This window comes from Ambystoma mexicanum, chromosome 4p (assembly GCF_040938575.1).
Source record: "Ambystoma mexicanum isolate Mex_15411 chromosome 4p, UKY_AmexF1_1, whole genome shotgun sequence".
Lineage (NCBI taxonomy): Eukaryota > Metazoa > Chordata > Amphibia > Caudata > Ambystomatidae > Ambystoma > Ambystoma mexicanum.
The window spans coordinates 903,795,273-903,815,062 of record NC_090927.1 but is presented as its reverse complement, the minus strand read 5'-3'; the positions used below and the strand labels follow the sequence as shown (position 1 = coordinate 903,815,062).

Sequence of the window (19,790 nt, the reverse complement as noted above, 5' to 3'; positions counted from 1 at the left end):
CCTACATGATCATCTTCAGCTGCCCTAGACTTTGCTCCGTTAACATTGGCTGTCCTGGCTCCCTGAGAGAATTGCCTCTGACGTTGTGCTTTTGCCTTTCCCCCAGGAAAGGATTAATTTACTTTGCGCATTCGAGGGTTAAAAAGTACTTAAGTTTATTATTTGTTAACCTTTGTTTTAAATATCTAATCCTTTACACCAAACTCAGTATTGCTCTAAATGTACCAGTGATAAATCATTATCCACAGCGTCCTAGCTATTTAAGTCACCTGGGGGTGTAGGAAGTGTCTGTTTGCCATCCTCAATGGGTATCCCATTTAGAGAAACAGTGTTTCGATGTATATTTTAAGTGTAACATGTGTTTCTCCCTTCTGAAGAAGGCTTATCTAAATGACTTAAATTAATAATTGTTTAATCAAGAAACCTTGAGACTAAGCGTTTGTTTGAATAATTGTCATCGTGAAACTCTGTTAAAATTTTACAGCTCACATTAACCACTCTTGAGATAAGCTTGGCTGCTCAGCCACACTACCAACCTGTGTAGTAAAGACTTTTACCCAAGGTTGGGTTATCTATTGTCAGGAGGACAAGGCTGGTGAAGTCTCCCACAGGGTACTGTATACAATCTTGCATAACAAGAAGACGGGCCATTTTGAGAAAACAGTCACCCTTTGGTGCAGCACTGCAGCAGAGGTGTCAGCCTACAGATACATGCAACTAGGTAGTAAAAAATTAAACCATTGCCAGCAGCCATTCAGTGAGTTTGTGTAACAAAATATTACATGAGGAATGGGTTAAAAGAGTTACAATGTAATCCCCACCCTTCCCAGCACTCCATGGGGTGTGTGTGCTGGACCCATAAAGTAAAGGTAAGACAGACACAGGTCATCTTACTATTCTAGGGAACAGTTGTTTACCCAAGAAAATGTAGTTGAACATTAAGAGAAGTTTAAGGGACTTCTCAGTGGCACTGCACAAAATGTGCAGTCTGTCACAATGCTAAAGCATATGCCTATGGAGATAACCAGACTCGATAAAATAGTAAGGAACATAACAAATCATGAGAAAAAGATCCCACTCACTCAGGAATAAAAATTAAAAAGCCCTCAGTCCAGCAAAATAGCTGGTGTCCCCGAGATTAAAGGGAATTGGCAAACAAATTATAATTCTCCCTAACAGTGTCACCGCTGCCGGTAGTCGCCATGGGACAGTTGATTAAGAGATTGAGAATCTCTTAAAAAAACAGCAAACAACTAACTATTTGAGGAGCGAAGCACTAGAGCTCCCAACACTAGAAACGTGCTGTAAAATCTGAAGATGGCCACCAGAGGCGGCGCTTAGGAGGACAATTTATTATTTTTTTTTAATCAAGGATTTCCAGCATGATGGGGAATGAGAGATTTTTTTTTTGAACTCCAACACAAATATACAGTTAAAAAAAATCTGAAGATGGCCGACAGGGGTAGAGCTATTGGAATCTTGGTAATTGGCTGTGGGCAATACAACCCAAATGTAACTATGACAGAGCACAAAAGTGAATGAGGGTTCTGAGAGGCTGGAATCTGGGCTCAGAATAAGGGATAAAGAAATGTTTTGCCTTGGCCAGAGCCTTTCTAGGCGGTGCCACCGTGCCATGGGTTACCTCCATCAAAACATCCTCGAAAGGCGTCTAGGCCGTCGACTGAATCGGCGTCGAGCGCGGCGCCGACGGCTTCGACACATGCCTCGAGGGCAGAGCCCCTAGCGTGTCTCTCGACAGCCTAGGCACCGATGACATAGACGACTTCCTCGGAAGCGGAGCCTCGAGAGAGTCAGTCGACGACCTCAGCACCAATGTCTTCTTCGAAAACTTCACAGGTTCGAGGGCATCGAGGACCTGGAACGGGCATGACTAGAAAGATTCCCCTTGTCCGAGCGGGACCTCTCCCGCGAATCGTGCTGACCAACTGAGCACGAAGGCGTACGAGCAGTGTCTTTAATAGTCACGGCCGACCCCTCTCGGAGGCGCAGACGGACCGGAGCCCTGCGATTCAAAAATCGCCAACATCTCCTTACAGAAGGAAGCCCATTCTTCAGGAGTCGAATGCTTGGTGGGACAAGCAACCCGCCGACAGGCGGCGTCCTCAGAAGAGGACCGGGAAGGCGACCAATGACGGCGCTTACGTGAATGCCTCGAAAAGGCAGAGAAATGGCGCGACCTACTCCGGGACCGAGACCTCCCGGACTGACGACGTGGCGAGTCGCCCCTCGAAAGCCCAGAAGACCTCAGCTTATGAGCCTTGGTCACCGTACCTACAGAAAGCTTCTTACGCTCCCGCTAGGCCTTCGAAGTAAGCGACTGGCAGTCCACACAGTCAACCGTGTCGTGGTCCTTTGATGTGGGTTACACAGCACCCTCTGTGCCGTAACCCAGGGGTGTCGTAGCGACCCCCCAACATAGACTCCATACCCTGGGACTGACTACTGTCTCCCAGGGCATGTAAAGTCACCATTGGCTTTACTAGTCCCAAATTATGAACAGAAACCAGTACAAACCATCATATTGTGGACATACTGGTCGGGGCAATTCGATTGCCCCGGGGTCTGTTGTTCGAGGGGGCACGTCTCCGTCCCCCCTGATCGAGTTTTGGCTGGTGGCAGTGGATACTACTTTTTATATTCGACCGCAAATATATCTCTATGGGATTTTCCCATTGTTCGAGGCTACCAACTTTAATTATTTAATTCTTATAGCTTCGAACATACCACCACGTTTATTTATTTAATAGTAATTCACCGGTTGGTATTTTTTGCCAGAACTCTATTCTAAAATGGCGCATGTGTTCTCTTCTGCGACTCCAACCCAAGTCGAGCCCTTTGTTCCCCTTTTTGGCGGGCTTCTCCACAGAAGCCTCCAAAAGTGGTGCCACTCTGTCTGGGTACCACAGGGAGTGTGGGAGGGGGGTTTAGGCACCCTGGACTGAGTTGCCTTGGCAACTTGGCAACTCAAGTCGCACTCGTGTGTCATTGGCCCAAGTGGTGAGCCGGCCGGCTCACCACTTGAGCATGTTTGATTGACAGCTAGGCTGAATGAATGGGGGTTTGCTGCATAAAAGCAGGGCTTTGGGGACTGGAACTTCAGAAGTCGCCACAGGACCCAAGAATCCGAGGAGGGAGAAGCTGAGCTGACCTGCAACAACACCACCGGTGGAGCCCTGGTGAACCGGCTCACCACTTTTCTCGACGACAGAGGAGATCTCCAGTCCGGAGAGTCTTCTTCCTTTGACTTGTGGGGATAACCTGTTTTGCCTTCTTTTCACCTTCCTGGAGCATCTCATGGCCGCCTTGCCCGTGCCAAGCACCCCGGCAACCGGAATACCACGGCTTACCACTACCGCGAAGAGAAGGGTAGTACCTTTTAACCGAACGAACTCCGTGGCTGGTTTCTTCCCTGGCAGTGCAACAACCTTCATCTTTCCTCCACGGCAAGACCTCCTCTTCCTCTGGACGAAACACTGACTTGCACCCGCTGCCAGGAACAACTGCCCCCGCTGGAGCTTCCTTCCCACTTAAGGTACTGTGTCCCGCCTGGCTTCCCTTGCGACAGATCGTTCGTGGTGACAGTAAAGCCTCGACTTTCTAACCTGGGCTGGCCTGGGACAACCTAGCTAACTTTTCCTGACTTTAATTTCATCCTTTGTGTGCAAACTATCTACAAGACTCTTTGGGCATAACCCCACTGTGTGAACCTGGACCCCTTCTGCTTGCTCTCTCCAAGAGCTGGGCCTTGCAATTGACTTCCTTGCTCTCCAGTAGAACTCTGCCTATCCTGCCTTACTGTGGTTCTTGAAAAGTATTGAAATTTGTGTGCTTCCTTTTCCTTAACTCTGCCTTTTCCCCTCCCTTTTTAATAACTTATTAGAGTGCCATCTTATGTTAAGTGCTCACCTGTCTGAAAATAAGTGGTGTTTCCCACTAGGACTTGTCTAATAAGTAATTAGGGATAGATATATATATATATATATATATATATATATATAATAGTGACTGTGCTGAGTTTACTTTTCTCTTTATGCTAGTGTAATTTACAAGTGTGTCTTTAAATAAATAATTATATACTTTTACACCAAAGCTCTGGTCAATGTTTGCTTGAGCTACTGTATCTCTGTACCTATTGTGTATACCCTACATACTGCCTAACTCTTCTTGAGGGAAGTCTGACTGCTCACCCACAGCTACCAAGTGAATCTGTGTGGTACAGACTGCTACCAAGTGGGTTTATTGCCAAACACCTGTAGTCTTAAATATTTTGCAGTGGTCCCTAAGGGAACTGCACAGGTTTCTGCCTAACACCGACACTTCTTAAAACCCAGCCGTGGGGTAGAAGACGAAGACATCATGCGATAACTTCACAAACGAACAGGTTCGAGGAACCGAAAGAACAAAACTCGGAAGAGTCGAGGCACGCCGAGATCTCCGAAGAGAACACGTTCGCGGAAAAAACGGAACTGAGGCTACGGGTGTCGTGCGTTCTACTTTTAACATCCGGCGACGTCGGCTCGAGGGAGGCCCTCGAGGACAGCGTATCGAAGTAATCGACGCAGGAGCCGAAAGATGTTCTGAAGCAGCACAGCTGTGGTGATTACTGTCATAGATATTGAATACATCGGAGGACCCAATCCCCTCGAAAAAGGGGATACTAAGTAACCCCGCCAGCACTCTATGTAAGAGTGTGTGCTGGGTCTACAAAGAGAAAAAGGTAAGTAAAGTCAATTTCACTTGACTACTCTTGGAAACAGTAGTTTATCCAAGGGAAGGTATTTAAACCTTAATATAAATCCAACAGATTTTTCTGTGACACTGCACTGAAGGTGCCGTGTGCCACAATGCAAAAGAAATGATGCCTATGGAGTTTGTCATACTTCAAAACCAAAAGAAACAGAGTCCAAATCAAATATAAATACATGAGAGTGAGAAAAAGGGCCCACTCGCTACAGGATAAAAAATTCAAATTCCTAAATTCCAGCAAATGAGCTGGGGGTCTCCAAAGTAGAAGGGAATTAACACAGATTTGAGAATTCTTCCTAATACCCAAATGTTATGTGAACTATAACTCCAAGCACACACTATGGAGAGACAAAGAGGTCACCCACAAAGAGTAAAAGAATAGGTGAGGGGGTGGGGGGAAAGTATGCCACTCACCTAGGGACAAGGAAAAATAATTACCAAGACCAAGCAAAAGGTTCTGGTGTTAAAAACTAGCGCTATTACCTGGCATTGCCAGGGTCTGTAGTGGGCATGCACATGGGGGGGCTGGGGGTCTGCTATAGCCTTGTATAGGTTTGAGTATGTCATAAGGAACAAGTTACTTACCTATAACTGTTGTTCTCCAGCAAGGGTCTGGCATGGATTCACATGCTCATGAATATTCCCCGTCTTCAGGCTGGGAATCCTCGGTAAAGAAAAAAAATCAGTATCAGTTTCGTTTCTGATCTGTCTTTCTCAGTAGTAACCAATCACTGGTCTCTTGGTCATAATGCCCCCAGTCAATGACAGCCCTCTCCCTAAGCCCCGCCTCTGGCAGCCATCTTCAGATTTGGTAGCACGCAAAGTGGAGGTATGACCAAGTTAAGAGCCGTAGAGGGGTAGGAGGGACGGTTCGCATGTGCATCCATGCCAGACCCATGCTGGAGAACAACAGTTACAGGTAAGTAACTTGTGCCTTCTCCAGCATGGGGTCTGGCATGGATTCACATGCTCATGAATATAAGAATACAAAGCCGTACACATATGCACAACCAACGGGAGGTGGTAAAAAGGCTCAACATTAAGCATTACATCAAAACTCAACATTAAGCAGTTCTTACCTCCTCACCAGGCTCACCTTAGGCGAACAGGATGCGCAGCACCGCTTGGCCGACCCTGGACTCCTCCCTGGAATCCCGGTCGATGCAGTAGAATCTTGCGAAAGTGTGCGTCTACCTCCAAGTAGCAGCCCTGCAGATTGCCAGCAGGGGCACACCAGACAAAAACGCCGTGGTAGCAGCAATAGCTCTGGTCGAATGTGCTCTCGGACAGCCAGCAACGGTCGGTTTGCCAATCGATGACAGTGCGTGATGCAGCCGGAGAGCCATCTGGAAATGGAAGCCTTCGAGAGATCCTTCCCTTGGTTCACAGGTCCAAAGTTCACAAAAAGCTGTAATGTCTTCCGAAAACTCTTTGTGCGGTCCGCGTAGAACTGCAGCGCTGTAGCCACATCCAGCGAGTGCAAAGTCCTCTCGGCCGGTGACGAAGGCGACGGGAAGAAAACCGGTAACACCAAGGGCTCGTTGAGGTGGGGGCCTGACACCCCTGTCGGTTCAATCTTGCTTGGGGGACGCCTTGCTGCCTTGACCTCCCTGGCGACGACGGCGGGGCCCACCCGACTTGCCTCGTCCTCTATAGGCTTCCTGTGACGAGGAGCGGGCCACTTGGCGGTACGTAGAGGAGCCACCGCCGAATCCCTTGGAGGCATCCTGCTTGCCTCCGGTGCTCCGAAAGGACAGCATGCGCCTAGGGCCCTAGCTGTCTCCGTGTCCGCCTTGATGGCTTGGAGGGACTCGTCCACCATTTTCCTAAACGGGATGTTTCCGTCGAACGGCATGTCCAACATCTTGGCTTGTGCATCCTGGCGGAAATCCGTCTCCTTGAGCCAACATCGTCGTCTAAGGCAAACGCTGTTGCCTAGCTGGCGGAAACCGGTGTCGGCAATGTCTGTTGCCACCGTAATGGCGTGGTCCGATGCCACTTCGCCTTCTTGCAAGATCTCCAGGGCCTCGGCCCTCTTGTCATCCGGTAGGAAGTACAACGGTGGGGCGATCTTGTACCATAACTCCCTGTCGTAGCGGGCCACAATCGCGAGGGTGTTGGCCGCCTTAATCGTCGTTGCCGCCGACTAAAACTCATCGTCCCATTGCGTCTAGCTTCTTCCAATCGCCGTCAGGCAGGGAAGTTGACATTGAAGCCGATGCGCCCCCCCCCCCGCTTTCTTCTTGGCCGCCGCTGAGACGACCGAGTCAGGGGTCGGTTGTACCCTAAGGCACAAAGGGGCCGCGCCGGGGGCCCGGTACTTCTTCTCATACCGATCCCTCTTGGCAGGCGTCGTAGACTGGTTCTTGAGAAGCGTGAGACCCTCGTCCCAGATATCATCCAGCAGACGCACGGCGAGGACTGCCTTCCTCTTGGCCTCGCACTGTTGGTAAAGGAAACCTTACTCCTCCTCTTCCTCCTCCTCCTCTTTGGGGCAGAGCTGAAAAAGCTCTGATGCCCTGGTGATCATTACATGGAAAGATCCGATCTCGTTGGACGGGGAGCTCCGTCCTGTCGTCACCGCCGTCGTCGGTACCCGTCGTGGCCGTGTCCGCTCCCGTGCCATCCCCAGGGATGGGGGACGTGGGCAAAGACCGAGCAGGCCGCGAGGGCTGAGAAGACAGGGCTGGATGGATCCGTCTTCTCTTTTCGGGGGGCTTCCCGCCGGGCCCGGCTCTGGTTCCTCCGTCAAGCCTGGTTCCGGATCCTCCGTCGGTGGTAAGTGCAATCTCGTCCTTCTTGTATTGCCAATAAAATGGCCGCCGAGTTATCCTGCGGCTCTGGAAGCGACGGCCGACTAGGACCCTCGCCGGTGGCGCCGTCACCCTCGTCGGGGTCCCTCTCGTGGGGCTGGGCCTCTTCGACGCCCTCGTCAAGGCCCTCTAAGACTTCTACCAGCTCCTCCTCGGATGCTGTGTCCGTGTCCACAATGGCCACCGCCCCCCTCTTTTTCCGCCGGTGTCTTCACAGGGGTCTTTTCGATGGGTCTGAAAGAGGCTTCCCTCCGAGGAGGCAGGGAGACTGAGCCCCAAGGTCGCTTCCACTGGTGTAGCCTCCACAGGCTGCGCCAGGGCAGCCGCGACTCCCTCGATAGAGGTCTTGGTCGGGTGAATCAAGGCCTTCACCATTTTAGGCGTGCTTGAGGCCTTCACCTTGGGAGGGAGGGTCACCGCCTCGCTACCCCACCGCCGAATCCTTCGAGATCAACCGGGGCCTCTCCAGAAGTTTACCCGGGTTCTCGGATTTCCTCTTCCCCGAACCAGAGCGTTGGCTCGTGGTTGATGGTGCCGGGGAAGGCGCGCTCTGCCTGGCAGCCAAAGAGCCCGACCGTTCGGCGCTCCCGGTGCCCATGGACTCGCAGTACTTTGCCTTCTGTTGGGCCTCCGTCGCCGGGGCCCCTCACAGGACTTAGAAGACCGCTCGGATGACTTCTTCTCACCTGACGGACTCCTTCCTTCCAGCCAGTTGGAGAGACGAAGGTGTCGGTCCCTGATGGTCCGTTCCGACATGTTCCTGCAAAACGCACAGTCCTTCTCCACGTGCGTTTTGTCCTCATGAAGGCAGTAGAGACATTTCGAATGCTCATCCTCCTTGAACACATTCTGTAGCTGGCATCCCGGGCAAACCCTGAACAGCTTTCCAGGCGTCGAGCTTCCTTTCTCCTGGGCCATGTTCGGGTAGGCCGCAGAAACTTCTGGAATCTCTCAAGAAGTGTAACTCGACAAAATCTTCACCCTTGAGGGGCGTAGAAAAAAATCTGACACGGATACCAGTTAATCGGATGTCGAGGAGGTGGAGCTTGAGGCTCTATTTGACTGAAAAATGAGAAATTCTCTTTGAAAAAGCACGAAAACGCAGCAAATGCTCGAGAGCTAAACACGAGGTTTCCCAGCACTTGAGCGTGCGGTAAAAATCTGAAGATGGCTGCCAGAGGCGGGGCTTAGGGAGAGGGCAGTCATTGGCTGGGGGCAGTATGACCCAGAGACCAGTGATTGGTTACTACTGAGCAAGACAGATCAGAAACGAAACGGATACTGATTTTTTTCTTTACCAAGGATTCCCGGCCTGACGACGGGGAATATTCATGAGCATGTGAATCCATGCCAGACCCCATGCTGGAGAACTTCCTATTACTGAAAAATTGCAAAATCATCAATCTCCCAATAGCAACTATACTGATAGCACAGGGCTGCATCCCGTCCTGTGCAGAGCGAATGGGTGGAGTTGGTCAGATTTCACCATCGCCAGTACACCACAGATGGTTATGTCAACTGTGTAGCAAAAGTTAAGCCCACCAACTGCTATGGGACTGCAACCAATCCCGAGCATACAAACACCCTTTCACAAATATCTATATAGACATGAAAATCTTACATAACAGTTGCTGAATGTTTAAACAGTTTTAAACCATTTTGAATCACCACAAGTCCATTACTTCCTTATGAAGAAGCCATACCGGTGAGAATCCTTGTGTTGGGATCAGTGACTTTTGGGCACTAGCCCCCATACATCTTGAGGTTGGACTGTTAAAGAACATGGAATTGCACTTGTTACTAGTACTCATTTCTTCTAAATCTGCATTACTTACTCGTTCCATCTGGTTAATCATTTAATGATGTACTTTAAGTGAACCTACTGGTGAAAGTATAGATTATATTTATGTAGTATTGTGTGATATTGGTACCTGCTAGTATAATTGTTTCAGTGCGTTTTAAAGGCCTAAATAAATAAAGCTTTATATAGGTCTAAGCTGAATTTTTGTGTTTTATCCTGTGTAGACACATTGAGGGCCGCCGACCACGGCCACTCTCCCAAGACTACGCCTCAACTGCTCTCCCAACTACCTTGATTGGGAGTTCGTAAAACACTCAGTCTCCCTGTTCACCATAACTAGGGTTGTCTACTAAAATCTAACAACCAGAGTTAATTTTAGAAATCCAATTTAACAGCCTCCCGCCAAGGAAAATTATAAAAATACATCTTAACACCATGTATGCAAAATCCGACCGCTCTAGGGCATGAAGGTCAAAATACAGGATGGCTAAATGACTGGCAAAAATCTCATGGCACATCCATTTTAGAATATATGGTACTCTGACATTAAGCGGTAAAATGATAAAGTTCATGAGACTAAAAAACAAACACTACAGCAACATCCACTGCCACCAGCCCATCCAGGATAAATCATGCAAGTAACCACAAAGATAAGACAAATTATCTCTAGCACACCTCACAGAAGGCGATGAACACAGATGAAAACATACCAGGATTTTTACTATGAACTAAGTTTCTTGCACTGATAGCCATGGGACTGATCAGTGCCAACAAAGCTGATGCGCTCATCAAGGAAAGGGGCACAAAAAGGCTTCACTTACCTTGAATAGTCAGGAAAAGATCAGAACAATAGCGCAATATAGGTTTTCCCACTGATTTCCATGGAGCGAAAGCAGCAAAAATAATTTTTCCTAACATTTACCTTTGTTCATTTAAGGTGTGCTTTAGTGTAATATTGTAATAGTTTTGTACAGACCTGTGAGTGTCTATTTTTACTTACTATTTCTGCTGGATACTGTATTACACAACACAGATGCCTTCATCCTTCGTTCAGTCTTGATGCTTGTTAAACTTCACTTAATGTGGTTTAACTTGAAAACATTAGGTTTGGTTTTTTAAGCCCTGCTTTGAAAACCCTGTCTAACAATTACATCCAATTCTTCCTAGAACTGCCTACTGCAGCTTCAGTAGCAATATAAAAGCAATGCTTTTCGGCAGCAGCAGGGCCTGAGGCTTACCTTTTCCTTTGACCTTTGTCTGATGGGACGCAGTCCGCCAAGAAAATCCGATGTCTCCATGTGCATGTGACAGTTCACAGAATATAACGTCTGTTCTGCCAAAGCTGCAAATATCTGACATATGGTAGTTTTTCCGCACCTATCAAAAGAACAAATGTACAGTACTGAGGATTCTAAAATTATTTAATAAAAACTGTTGCTAACAAGTCCGTTTGCACATACATTTCATATACTTTAGAAAAAGTGATCAAGCTCCACCAGGATTGCTTTAAGACAAACCAACACAAAATATCTAAGGGGAGCACTGAAAAGCCATGTGGCTCCTGGTACCACAGGCTCATCAGCTCATACACCATAAGATTGCATGAGGAACCCAGAGTATTGACTGTCCGAACCTGTGGAAAGTTGTCGGTTAGAAAAGATTGGAGACCCAAGCTTTTTGCTTATGATTTTTACACAGTCCTGACTTTTTACACAAAAGTGAAGCCTGCAGCATCACATCCCTGGCATTTGGCTCAATAGTTATGGGGAAAATGACTAGTCCTTAAGACTATTAGTACTGGGAAGACAATGCATTACTTACCGTAAAAGCATTTCTGATGGTTGTATCTGCTTAGATTCACATGCTGTGCATAGGTCCGACATCCAGTGGTCACTGCGGAGTATTGCATTTTGTTTTTCGTAGTCGAAAAAGGGGACATCGACAAGGCGTGTCTGTAACACTATCCCTATAGTGACATGTGTTGTACCCATAAGCCCTCATGCGTCGAGGTCCCACTGTTCGTATTTTTCTGCCCTGAGGGAGCCTTCTAGACGTGAGTGAGTACAGAAAAGAGATATAGAAAAGGATGTCTATGTTCCTTCCATCCGAGCGGGGAGGAAGGGTGGGCGCATGTGAATCTAAGCAGATACAACCATCAGAAATGCTTTTACGGTAAGTAATGCATTGTCTTCTGATGTTTGTTAATCTGCTTAGAATCACATGCTGTGCATAGACTAGCGAGCAGTACCCCGAGTTGGAGGTGGGTTGTGAGAAGGAACAGTAGAGAAAAGCTGTCCTAATACTGCTTGTCCCACCTGGGAATCAGATCTAGAGTGGGTATCTAAACAGTATTGTTTTGTAAAGGTGTGTACAGAACTCGAGGCTGCCGCTTTGCAGATGGACTCAAGGGGAACATTTGCAATGAATGCTATGGATGCCCCAGTGCCTCGAGTAGAGTGTGCTCTTGGCTTGAAGGGTAGTTCTCTCTTAGCAAGAGAGAAACAGAGAGTGATGCATTGTACAATCCATCTAGATATAGTGGATTTTGAAACTGCATCTCCTTCTCTTCCTGCTGCCACCGAGACAAAGAACTGATTAGTCTTTCTCAGTGGACTAGTTCTTTCCATGTAAAACATGACAGCTCTGCGCACATCAAGTGTATGCAGGCTTTTTTCTCCTAGATTTGAAGGATTTTGAAAGAACGTTGGTAGTTCTATAGACTGGTTGACATGGAATTTGGAGATGAATTTCGGTGCGAACCTTGGGTGTGTGCGTAGAACCACTTTATCCTTGTGAACTGTTACAAAGGGGTCTAAAACCGAAAGGGCCTGTAGTTCACTTACTCTCCTAATGGAGGTAATAGCTATTAGGAAAGCATCTTTAAGAGTGAGATCTTTAAGAGTTGCCTTGTGCATGGTTTCAAAGGGTGACCCCATGAGCCTGGTGAGTACCACATTTAGATCCCAGCCGGGAGCTGGGTTTGCTATTGGTGGGTGTATTCTCTTTACCCCTTCCATGAAGGCTTTGATTACTGGGATCTTCCACCACGATACTTTGAGAGTTGTGAAGTGGTGTAAACAGAAAGCGTTGCAGGTGTACTTTAATAGAATTGAATACTAGACCCGAGTCCAGTAAATGGGTCAGGTACAGAATAATTTGTGTGGGAGAGCAGTCAACGGGGTTGATACTCTTCCCTCTACACCAGATGACAAATCTTTTCCATTTGCTAGAATGGCAGTGACGAGTGTTAGGCTTTCTGGCCTCTCTGAGGATGTCCATGCACCTCTGTGGAAGTTGTAAATGTCCAAATTCTATGACCTCAGGAGCCAGGCTGCTAAGTTCATGGTCTGAGGGCATGGGTGCAGTGTCCTGCCCCTGTCATGTGACAGCATGTTGTATGGGCAGGGCAGTTTTACTGGAGGAGATAGAGACATCTCCAACAAGTGACCGAACCATGGCTGTCGGGCCCACATAGGGGCCACCAGTATCATGGTAACTTGTTCCTGGTGCATCTTGTGCACTATCTTGTTGAGAAGGGGAGTCGGGGGGAAAAGCGTAAACAAATTTCCCTGACCATGGAATCGATAGACTATTCCCCTTGGACTGGTTCTGGGGGTACCTGGAGGCGTACTCTTGGCATTGAGAGTTTTCCAGAGTTGCGAACAGGTCTATTTCTGGGAAACCCCACTGTGTGAAGACGTCGAAGACAATGCCTTCTTGTAACTGCCATTCGTACTCTACGGGCAGGGGGAAGTCTCTGCTGAGTTCGTCTGCTAGCAGATTGAGTTCCCCTGGTACATGTTGTGATAGTAGGAACATGTTGTGTTTGAGAGCCCACTTCCAGATGTTCTGGGACAACTTGGACAGTCCTGGAGAGTGAGTGCCCCCTTGCTTGTTGAGGTAGTACATGGCTGTGGTGCTGTCTGTGAGGACCATCACTGTCTTTCCTTGTAGGTGTTCCTGAAAGGCTTTCAGTGCTTTGAACACCGCTAGTAGTTCCAGCAGGTTTATATGCTTGGATGCTAAGCTCGGAGTCCACGCTCCGTGAGCAGTTTGATGGGATAGGTGAGCCCCCCATCCTGTAAGGGATGCGTCTGTGGTTAGAGTGGCTTCCACTGCGGGTGAGGCAAAAGTTTTCTGAAGTAACTGGAGACACGTAAGAATTTAACTCTTATTTATTAACTTCTCATAAGCCGGCGTCCCACACAGCGTCCCTCCTTTCCACTTCGTACCTCCGCCAACCGTCCTTCTCAGAACGTTCGCCTTTCTCCCAACATTCTACATATTACATCTCACGCGCCAGCGGGGACACAGAGCGTGATACATACATATTAAACTTAACTGGAATACAACATCATCCCCCCCCCATTACAAAATTGATTAAGGAAAAAGGCTCTACCTAATGAAATGTAAACACGTGTGTCAGGTATAATAAATAAAAACATTTAAAACATAACACATGTGTGCCGAATTGTAAAACTGTAACAATTAACACATAACAGAGTTTAACACAATGTACAATTCTTTTACCAATAACCTGTATATGGAAATTACTTAGTTCTGCATGACATAATCTCTAGATCAAAACGGTAACCTTTTTTCCCTAGAACTATGCACACTCTTATTGTCAAGATCTACCACAGCTCGTTGAGTGTTAACATCTTCAACTCGTCTCAACACATTACCATACCTACTCACATTTTCTGATCCATTTTGAATTATATCATCTCCAAATAAATCTCTTCTCCCGAATTTAACCTGTTCAATCTTTTCATTCTTACCATTCCACATCCATTTACTAACTCTGTCCAAATTCCACACTGATCCTCCCTCAACTATAACTGCTCTCCTGAACACTTGTAACACCTTGACAGGACTACTGTATTTAGAGTCACCTTTCATAACATTACGACCATGCTTGATTCTCACAAAATCTCCTGGTGATATTCTCATCTTAACCCTTCCAGAAGACGTGGTCTTTCCTGGTGACACATTTCTCCTCATTACGTTTTCATCAGAATTACGCAATTCCGTGTTTCCACCTTTCCTACGATTAACCCAAACTGGATTTAGCAAGGTATTTGGAGTTCTTCCCCTCATCAATTCAAAAGGAGAAACTTTCATTCCTCTTTTAACAGACATCCTCGTACTCCATACTCTCTCCTTAATAACTTCGTCCACCGGTATGTTGTTACTTAAGGCTAACTCCACCGCCTCTACAATTACACGGTTATATCACTCCACCAATCCATTGGTTTGTGGGTGATACAACGACGAATATCTCCATTCAATACCTGTTTTCTTGACAAATTCTTTCATTTCTCTACTTCTAAACTGAACTCCATTATCACTCACTATTATTTTGGGAAACCCTTCCCTTCTACAGATTTGAATTATGAATTTTATCACCTCATCAGTATCAATCTTTCTCACTGTTTTGACTTCCACCCAACCTGAATAGTAATCAACCAAAACCAATATGAATTTCTTCTCTCCACTTAACTTCACATATGGTCCAATGATATCAATTCCTACCATCTCCCATGGTACATCACCTTTGTCAATACTCATTGGCTTAGACTTCACTATCCTGCAGCTCTTGTCACTGTTCTGACATGGCCAACAATTTCTAATAAACCTCTCAACCATAAGATCTATGCCTGGCCACCAGTATCTCAAACGCACATTGTTCTTAGTGCCAGTAATACCAGGATGACCCTGGTGAGCTTTGTCAATAAGATCATTCCAGAACTTACGTGGGGGAATCAACTTGTCTCCCCTCACTAAAAATCCATCTTCCATAGACAATTCATCCTTAACCTCCCAATGCCTTCTACAATTTTCGCTAATTTCTCTTTTATCAGGCCACCCTGATTCGGAGTATCTTCTTATCTCTTGTAATTCATCATCTTTATTTAATTCTTCAATCCACATTTCCTTAGACGTAAGCTCACAAACTACTGCCACCATCTCTTCATCCATATCTACATTTGTTTCATCACTACTTAATGGCAGTCTCGATAAATAATCAGCCACAATATTCCTTTTCCCTGGCACATATTTCACTGAGAAATTGTAATCCTGTAATTTAAGACTAATCCTGGCTAACCTGGGAGAAGCTTTACACATACCTTTTACCGTGAGTACTTCAATTAATGGTTTGTGATCTGTCTGAATTACAAATTTGCTTCCCCACAAGTATTTTCTAAAGTAATTCACTGCCCATGAACATGCTAATAACTCTCTTTCAATCACTGAATATCTGCTTTCTGTTTCTGAAATAGCTCTCGAAGCATGACTAATCACCTTCTCATATGCATCTTCATTTATTTGTGTTAAAACTGCTCCTATGCCACTTCCACTGGCATCCACCGTAATCTTCGTCAACCTTCCAAATTCGAACCCTCCCAATTCCAAAGAGTCACAAATTTCTCCCTTTATGCTTTCAACCGCCTTACTACATTCAGCACCCCATGTAAATTTTGCATCTTTTTTTAATAACTTTCTCAAAGGTTCAGTTATACTCGCAAAATTTTTTACAAACCTGTTGTAATATTCACATAATCCTAAAAACGATCTTAATTCGTCTTTATTGTTAGGATTCGGTGACTCTCTGATTGCTTTCATGGCATCTCTTTTGGGCTTATAACCTTTACCATTCACAGTATGCCCTAAATATTCCACTTCCTCCAATCCAAATTTGCATTTGCTTTTCTCAACTTTCAACCCAACTTCTCGTAATCTTTTCAACACTTCTTGCAACCTCCCATCATGTTCCTCAGATCCCTTACCAAACACAATTATATCATCCTGATATACCATAGTTCCACTCAGACCTTTCAGCACATGCGTCATAATCCTTGGGATTAGCGTCTGCGGCAGCAGTATTTCAAACGGCATACGTCTATACCTAAACAACCCATGTGGCGTTATAAATGCTGTAATGTCCCTGCAATCCTCCGTCAAAGAGATTTGATGGTAAGCACTCGAGAGATCTAATGTGGAAAATACATCAGCATTACCAATACGATTCAACATTTCAGATATGATAGGAAGTGGAAAAATGTCAGTTATAATATTCTTGTTGACATCCCTCAAGTCTACGCAAATCCTAAGTTTGCCACTTTTCTTCAATGGAACCACAATGGGGCTCACCCATTCAGATGATTCAATTTTTTCTATTACTCCTTCAGACTCCAATGATGCAAGTTCTTGCTCAACCTTATCAGCAATGGCAAATGGAATTGGCCTGGATTTCGTGTGCTTAACAGGTGTTGCTCCCTTCTTGAGACGAATCCTGTGCGCAAAGTCTTTGAGCAAACCCACTTTTATTGTCTCCACTCTCTCTTCTTTGACATTCTCATTACCTTGTTCTTGGCTCCAGTTTACCACTAGGATTTGTTCTTTAACACATGGATCCAACCTGATCCTCAATCCAGCTTGGTCTCTCCAACCCAGTACATTCACACCTTTTTCTGCTACATATACCTTCACTTGAGACCGTCTATCCTTGAACTGAACAATACACGAAAACCATCCAATCATCTTGATCTTGGATCCTTCAAACCTACCCGGATTTGGTATGTCTGGCATCTCCATCCTATTTTTGAGGCCTCTTCACTCTAAATTCTCCATGTTTTCTTGGTAATGATCGTCCAAGGTGAACAACTGTCAACCTTTACTTTAAGTTTCCAATTATCAAAAATTACTTCACAACTCGGGCATTTAAATTCTCCAGTTGGTGGCTCACGAATCAAAAACACTCTCTTCCTCTGATTCTTCCTCTTCTTCTACAATGGCAGATACTTTTTCCCTCCTACATGTGACCGCAAAATTACCTCTTATGCCACAATTTCCACATTTTTGCCCCAATGCTGGGCACTGTTTAGCGTTGGCATAATGGCCCACTCTGCCACAATTATAGCACCTGTCTCCTTCTCTCGGCTGGACATTCTGAAATCTTTGTTCGTATTGGACTTTTTGTTCATTCTTTACCCAATTCTTTCCTCGATTAGAACTCCCTCTCTGCTCAAAGTTCTTCATTTTGTTATTTCTTCCTGCATTGACTTCGACTTTATCTTTGTTTTTAAAATTAGCTCCACTTCTGTCTTTTGACCGTAGCACATTAACTTGGCCTTGTTCTTCTGTTTCTTTTTCCTGTATCTCCTTACTATTATGCTTCTGCATACTTTGTACAACCTCTTCTTTCTTGTTCTTCATTTCCTTCGAACACAACTGACTATGTTCTACCCGTTTAGCAATCGCTATGGTTTCTGGTAGGGATGGATTGCCAACCATCCATAGTCTGTCTTGGACTAAATTGTCCTTAGAGTGAATAATGATCTGATCCCTGATCAACTCGTCCAAAGTGATACCATTGCCAAATTGGCAAGTCCGCGATAACACTCTCAATGCAGAAACATATTCTTCAATGCTTTCAGGTTCTTTTTGTATCCGCGTATAGAATTTGTATCTATTTATGGCTACATTAGTTTCTGGAGCATAGTACTTGTCCAATTGCCTTAATGCCCTGTCATGTTCATCAGCATCACCTGCCTCATCAACAGTCAATTCTGGTAGCTCCCTGAACTTCCTCTGCCCTTCCAATCCTAATGCATGTAATAATAATAACTTCTTCTTCCTAGACGTGAGATCTTCATGCTCGACTGCTTGAATGTAATTTAACCAGAATTCTTTCCATTCTGACCATATAACTACTGGTTGGCCTGGCGCTGGAAGAAAACGTGCTGGTGGTTGAATGTTGATACTTTGCATATTTCCTTGGAATATATCCTTAATATTCAAATAACAACAAAATTGCAAATTTTCAATAAAAAAAAAAACTTAAATTCTCTCCCACTTTATCTTGTAATGTGATAGATCTCATTAATTGCAGTGCATGGATTTATTGTTGCCCAAAAAAAAAAAACTGCCACGAAAGTGAAGGGATCACTGTGTCCTCTTCATTATGTTATTTCCTGATTGAGATGTCACCTGACCTCAAACTTCCTGACGGGTCCTTTCTTCTAACCCTTTTTTGGGTCTCTGCACAAACCAACACGAAATGCGCGTCAGTTCGGAGCATCCGCTCTCTCCAAGTAATCAGCTGTGAACCCAATCACCAGCACGAATCGACGCAGCTACAGGCGTCGACTCGGAGCTCCCGCTCTCGCTTTCTTTCAAACAGCCACCGTCAGCACAAACCTACGCAAAGTGCGCAGCGGTTCGGAGCATCTGCTCTACGCCAGTCTTCTCCTTGTGGGTTCTCCGGACGCCGGCATCCTCGTCGCCATGTGAAGTAACTGGAGACACGTAAGTATTTAACTCTTATTTATTAACTTCTCATAAGCCGGCGTCCCACACAGCGTCCCTCCTTTCCACTTCGTACCTCCGCCAACCGTCCTTCTCAGAACGTTCGCCTTTCTCCCAACATTCTACATATTACATCTCACACGCCAGCGGGGACACAGAGCGTGATACATACATATTAAACTTAACTGGAATACAACATTTTCCCTAATAACAGGTTTTCTTTTGTCCACCACCGTAGCAAGAGAACCAAGGCCTGCGAGACCACCACTAGATCGTCCCATTGTCCGCTGGCCTGACACCACTGGCTGTTGAGCCACTCTTGCATTAGGCGCATGCGCAGGCGCGCATGAGGTACCAAATAAATACACGACGCCATCATTCCTAGCAAGCGCATTGCTTTGCGTACCGTCACCTCTCGACCTGCCACATAATGGGGGATCTGAAACAGCATGTTTTGGACCCTCTCGTTGGAGGGGAAGACGAGGCCGTCCTTTGTTCGAATTAGAGCCCCTAGGAATTGTTTGATTTGACTGGGGTCTAAGCTGGACTTCTTTTCGTTGATGGAGAAGCCCAGTTGGAACAAAAGGTCTACAGTCTTTTGGGTATTGGAGAAGCATGTTTCGTAAGAATCCTCTGTTATGAGCCAGTCGTCGAGGTAAGGGTATACCGGGATGGATAACCTGCGCAGGTGGGCCGCTGCCACTGCCAGTACTTTCGTGAATACCCTTGGTGCAGATGCTATCCCGAAGGGTAGTACTCTGAACTGGTAGTGTTTGTTCTCTATCTTGAACCTGAGGTATTTTCTGTGCGCTGGCAAAATTAAAATATGAAAGTATGAAATTTCATGTCCAGTGTTGTCATGTAATCCCCCTGTGATAACAGTGGGATTACTTCCTGCAAGGTCACCATACGAAACTTTTGGGGTTTGACAAACTTGTTCGCTGGGCGCAGATCTAATACAGGGCGCATGGTTAAGTCCTTTTTGGGTACAAGGAAGTACACTGAATAAATACCTTCTGTTACCTGAGATAGGGGGACAGCCTCTTTAGCTTCTTTTTTCAGTAGCTCTTCTACTTCTTGTAGAAGAATGGTGAGGT

General features: G+C 46.0%; 1 protein-coding gene across 3 annotated transcripts in view; it reads right to left on the bottom strand.

Annotated features, from left to right (window-relative positions):
• Nucleotides 1-19,790, bottom strand: part of MDN1 (midasin AAA ATPase 1) — a 2,688,524-nt gene that overhangs the window by 1,965,176 nt on the left and 703,558 nt on the right. For all 3 annotated transcript variants that reach the window (XM_069606482.1, XM_069606484.1, XM_069606483.1), the window contains exon 30: nucleotides 10,620-10,758. In XM_069606482.1, coding sequence (XP_069462583.1) covers nucleotides 10,620-10,758 — 139 coding nt within the window. The remainder of the gene's footprint in view (nucleotides 1-10,619; nucleotides 10,759-19,790) is intronic.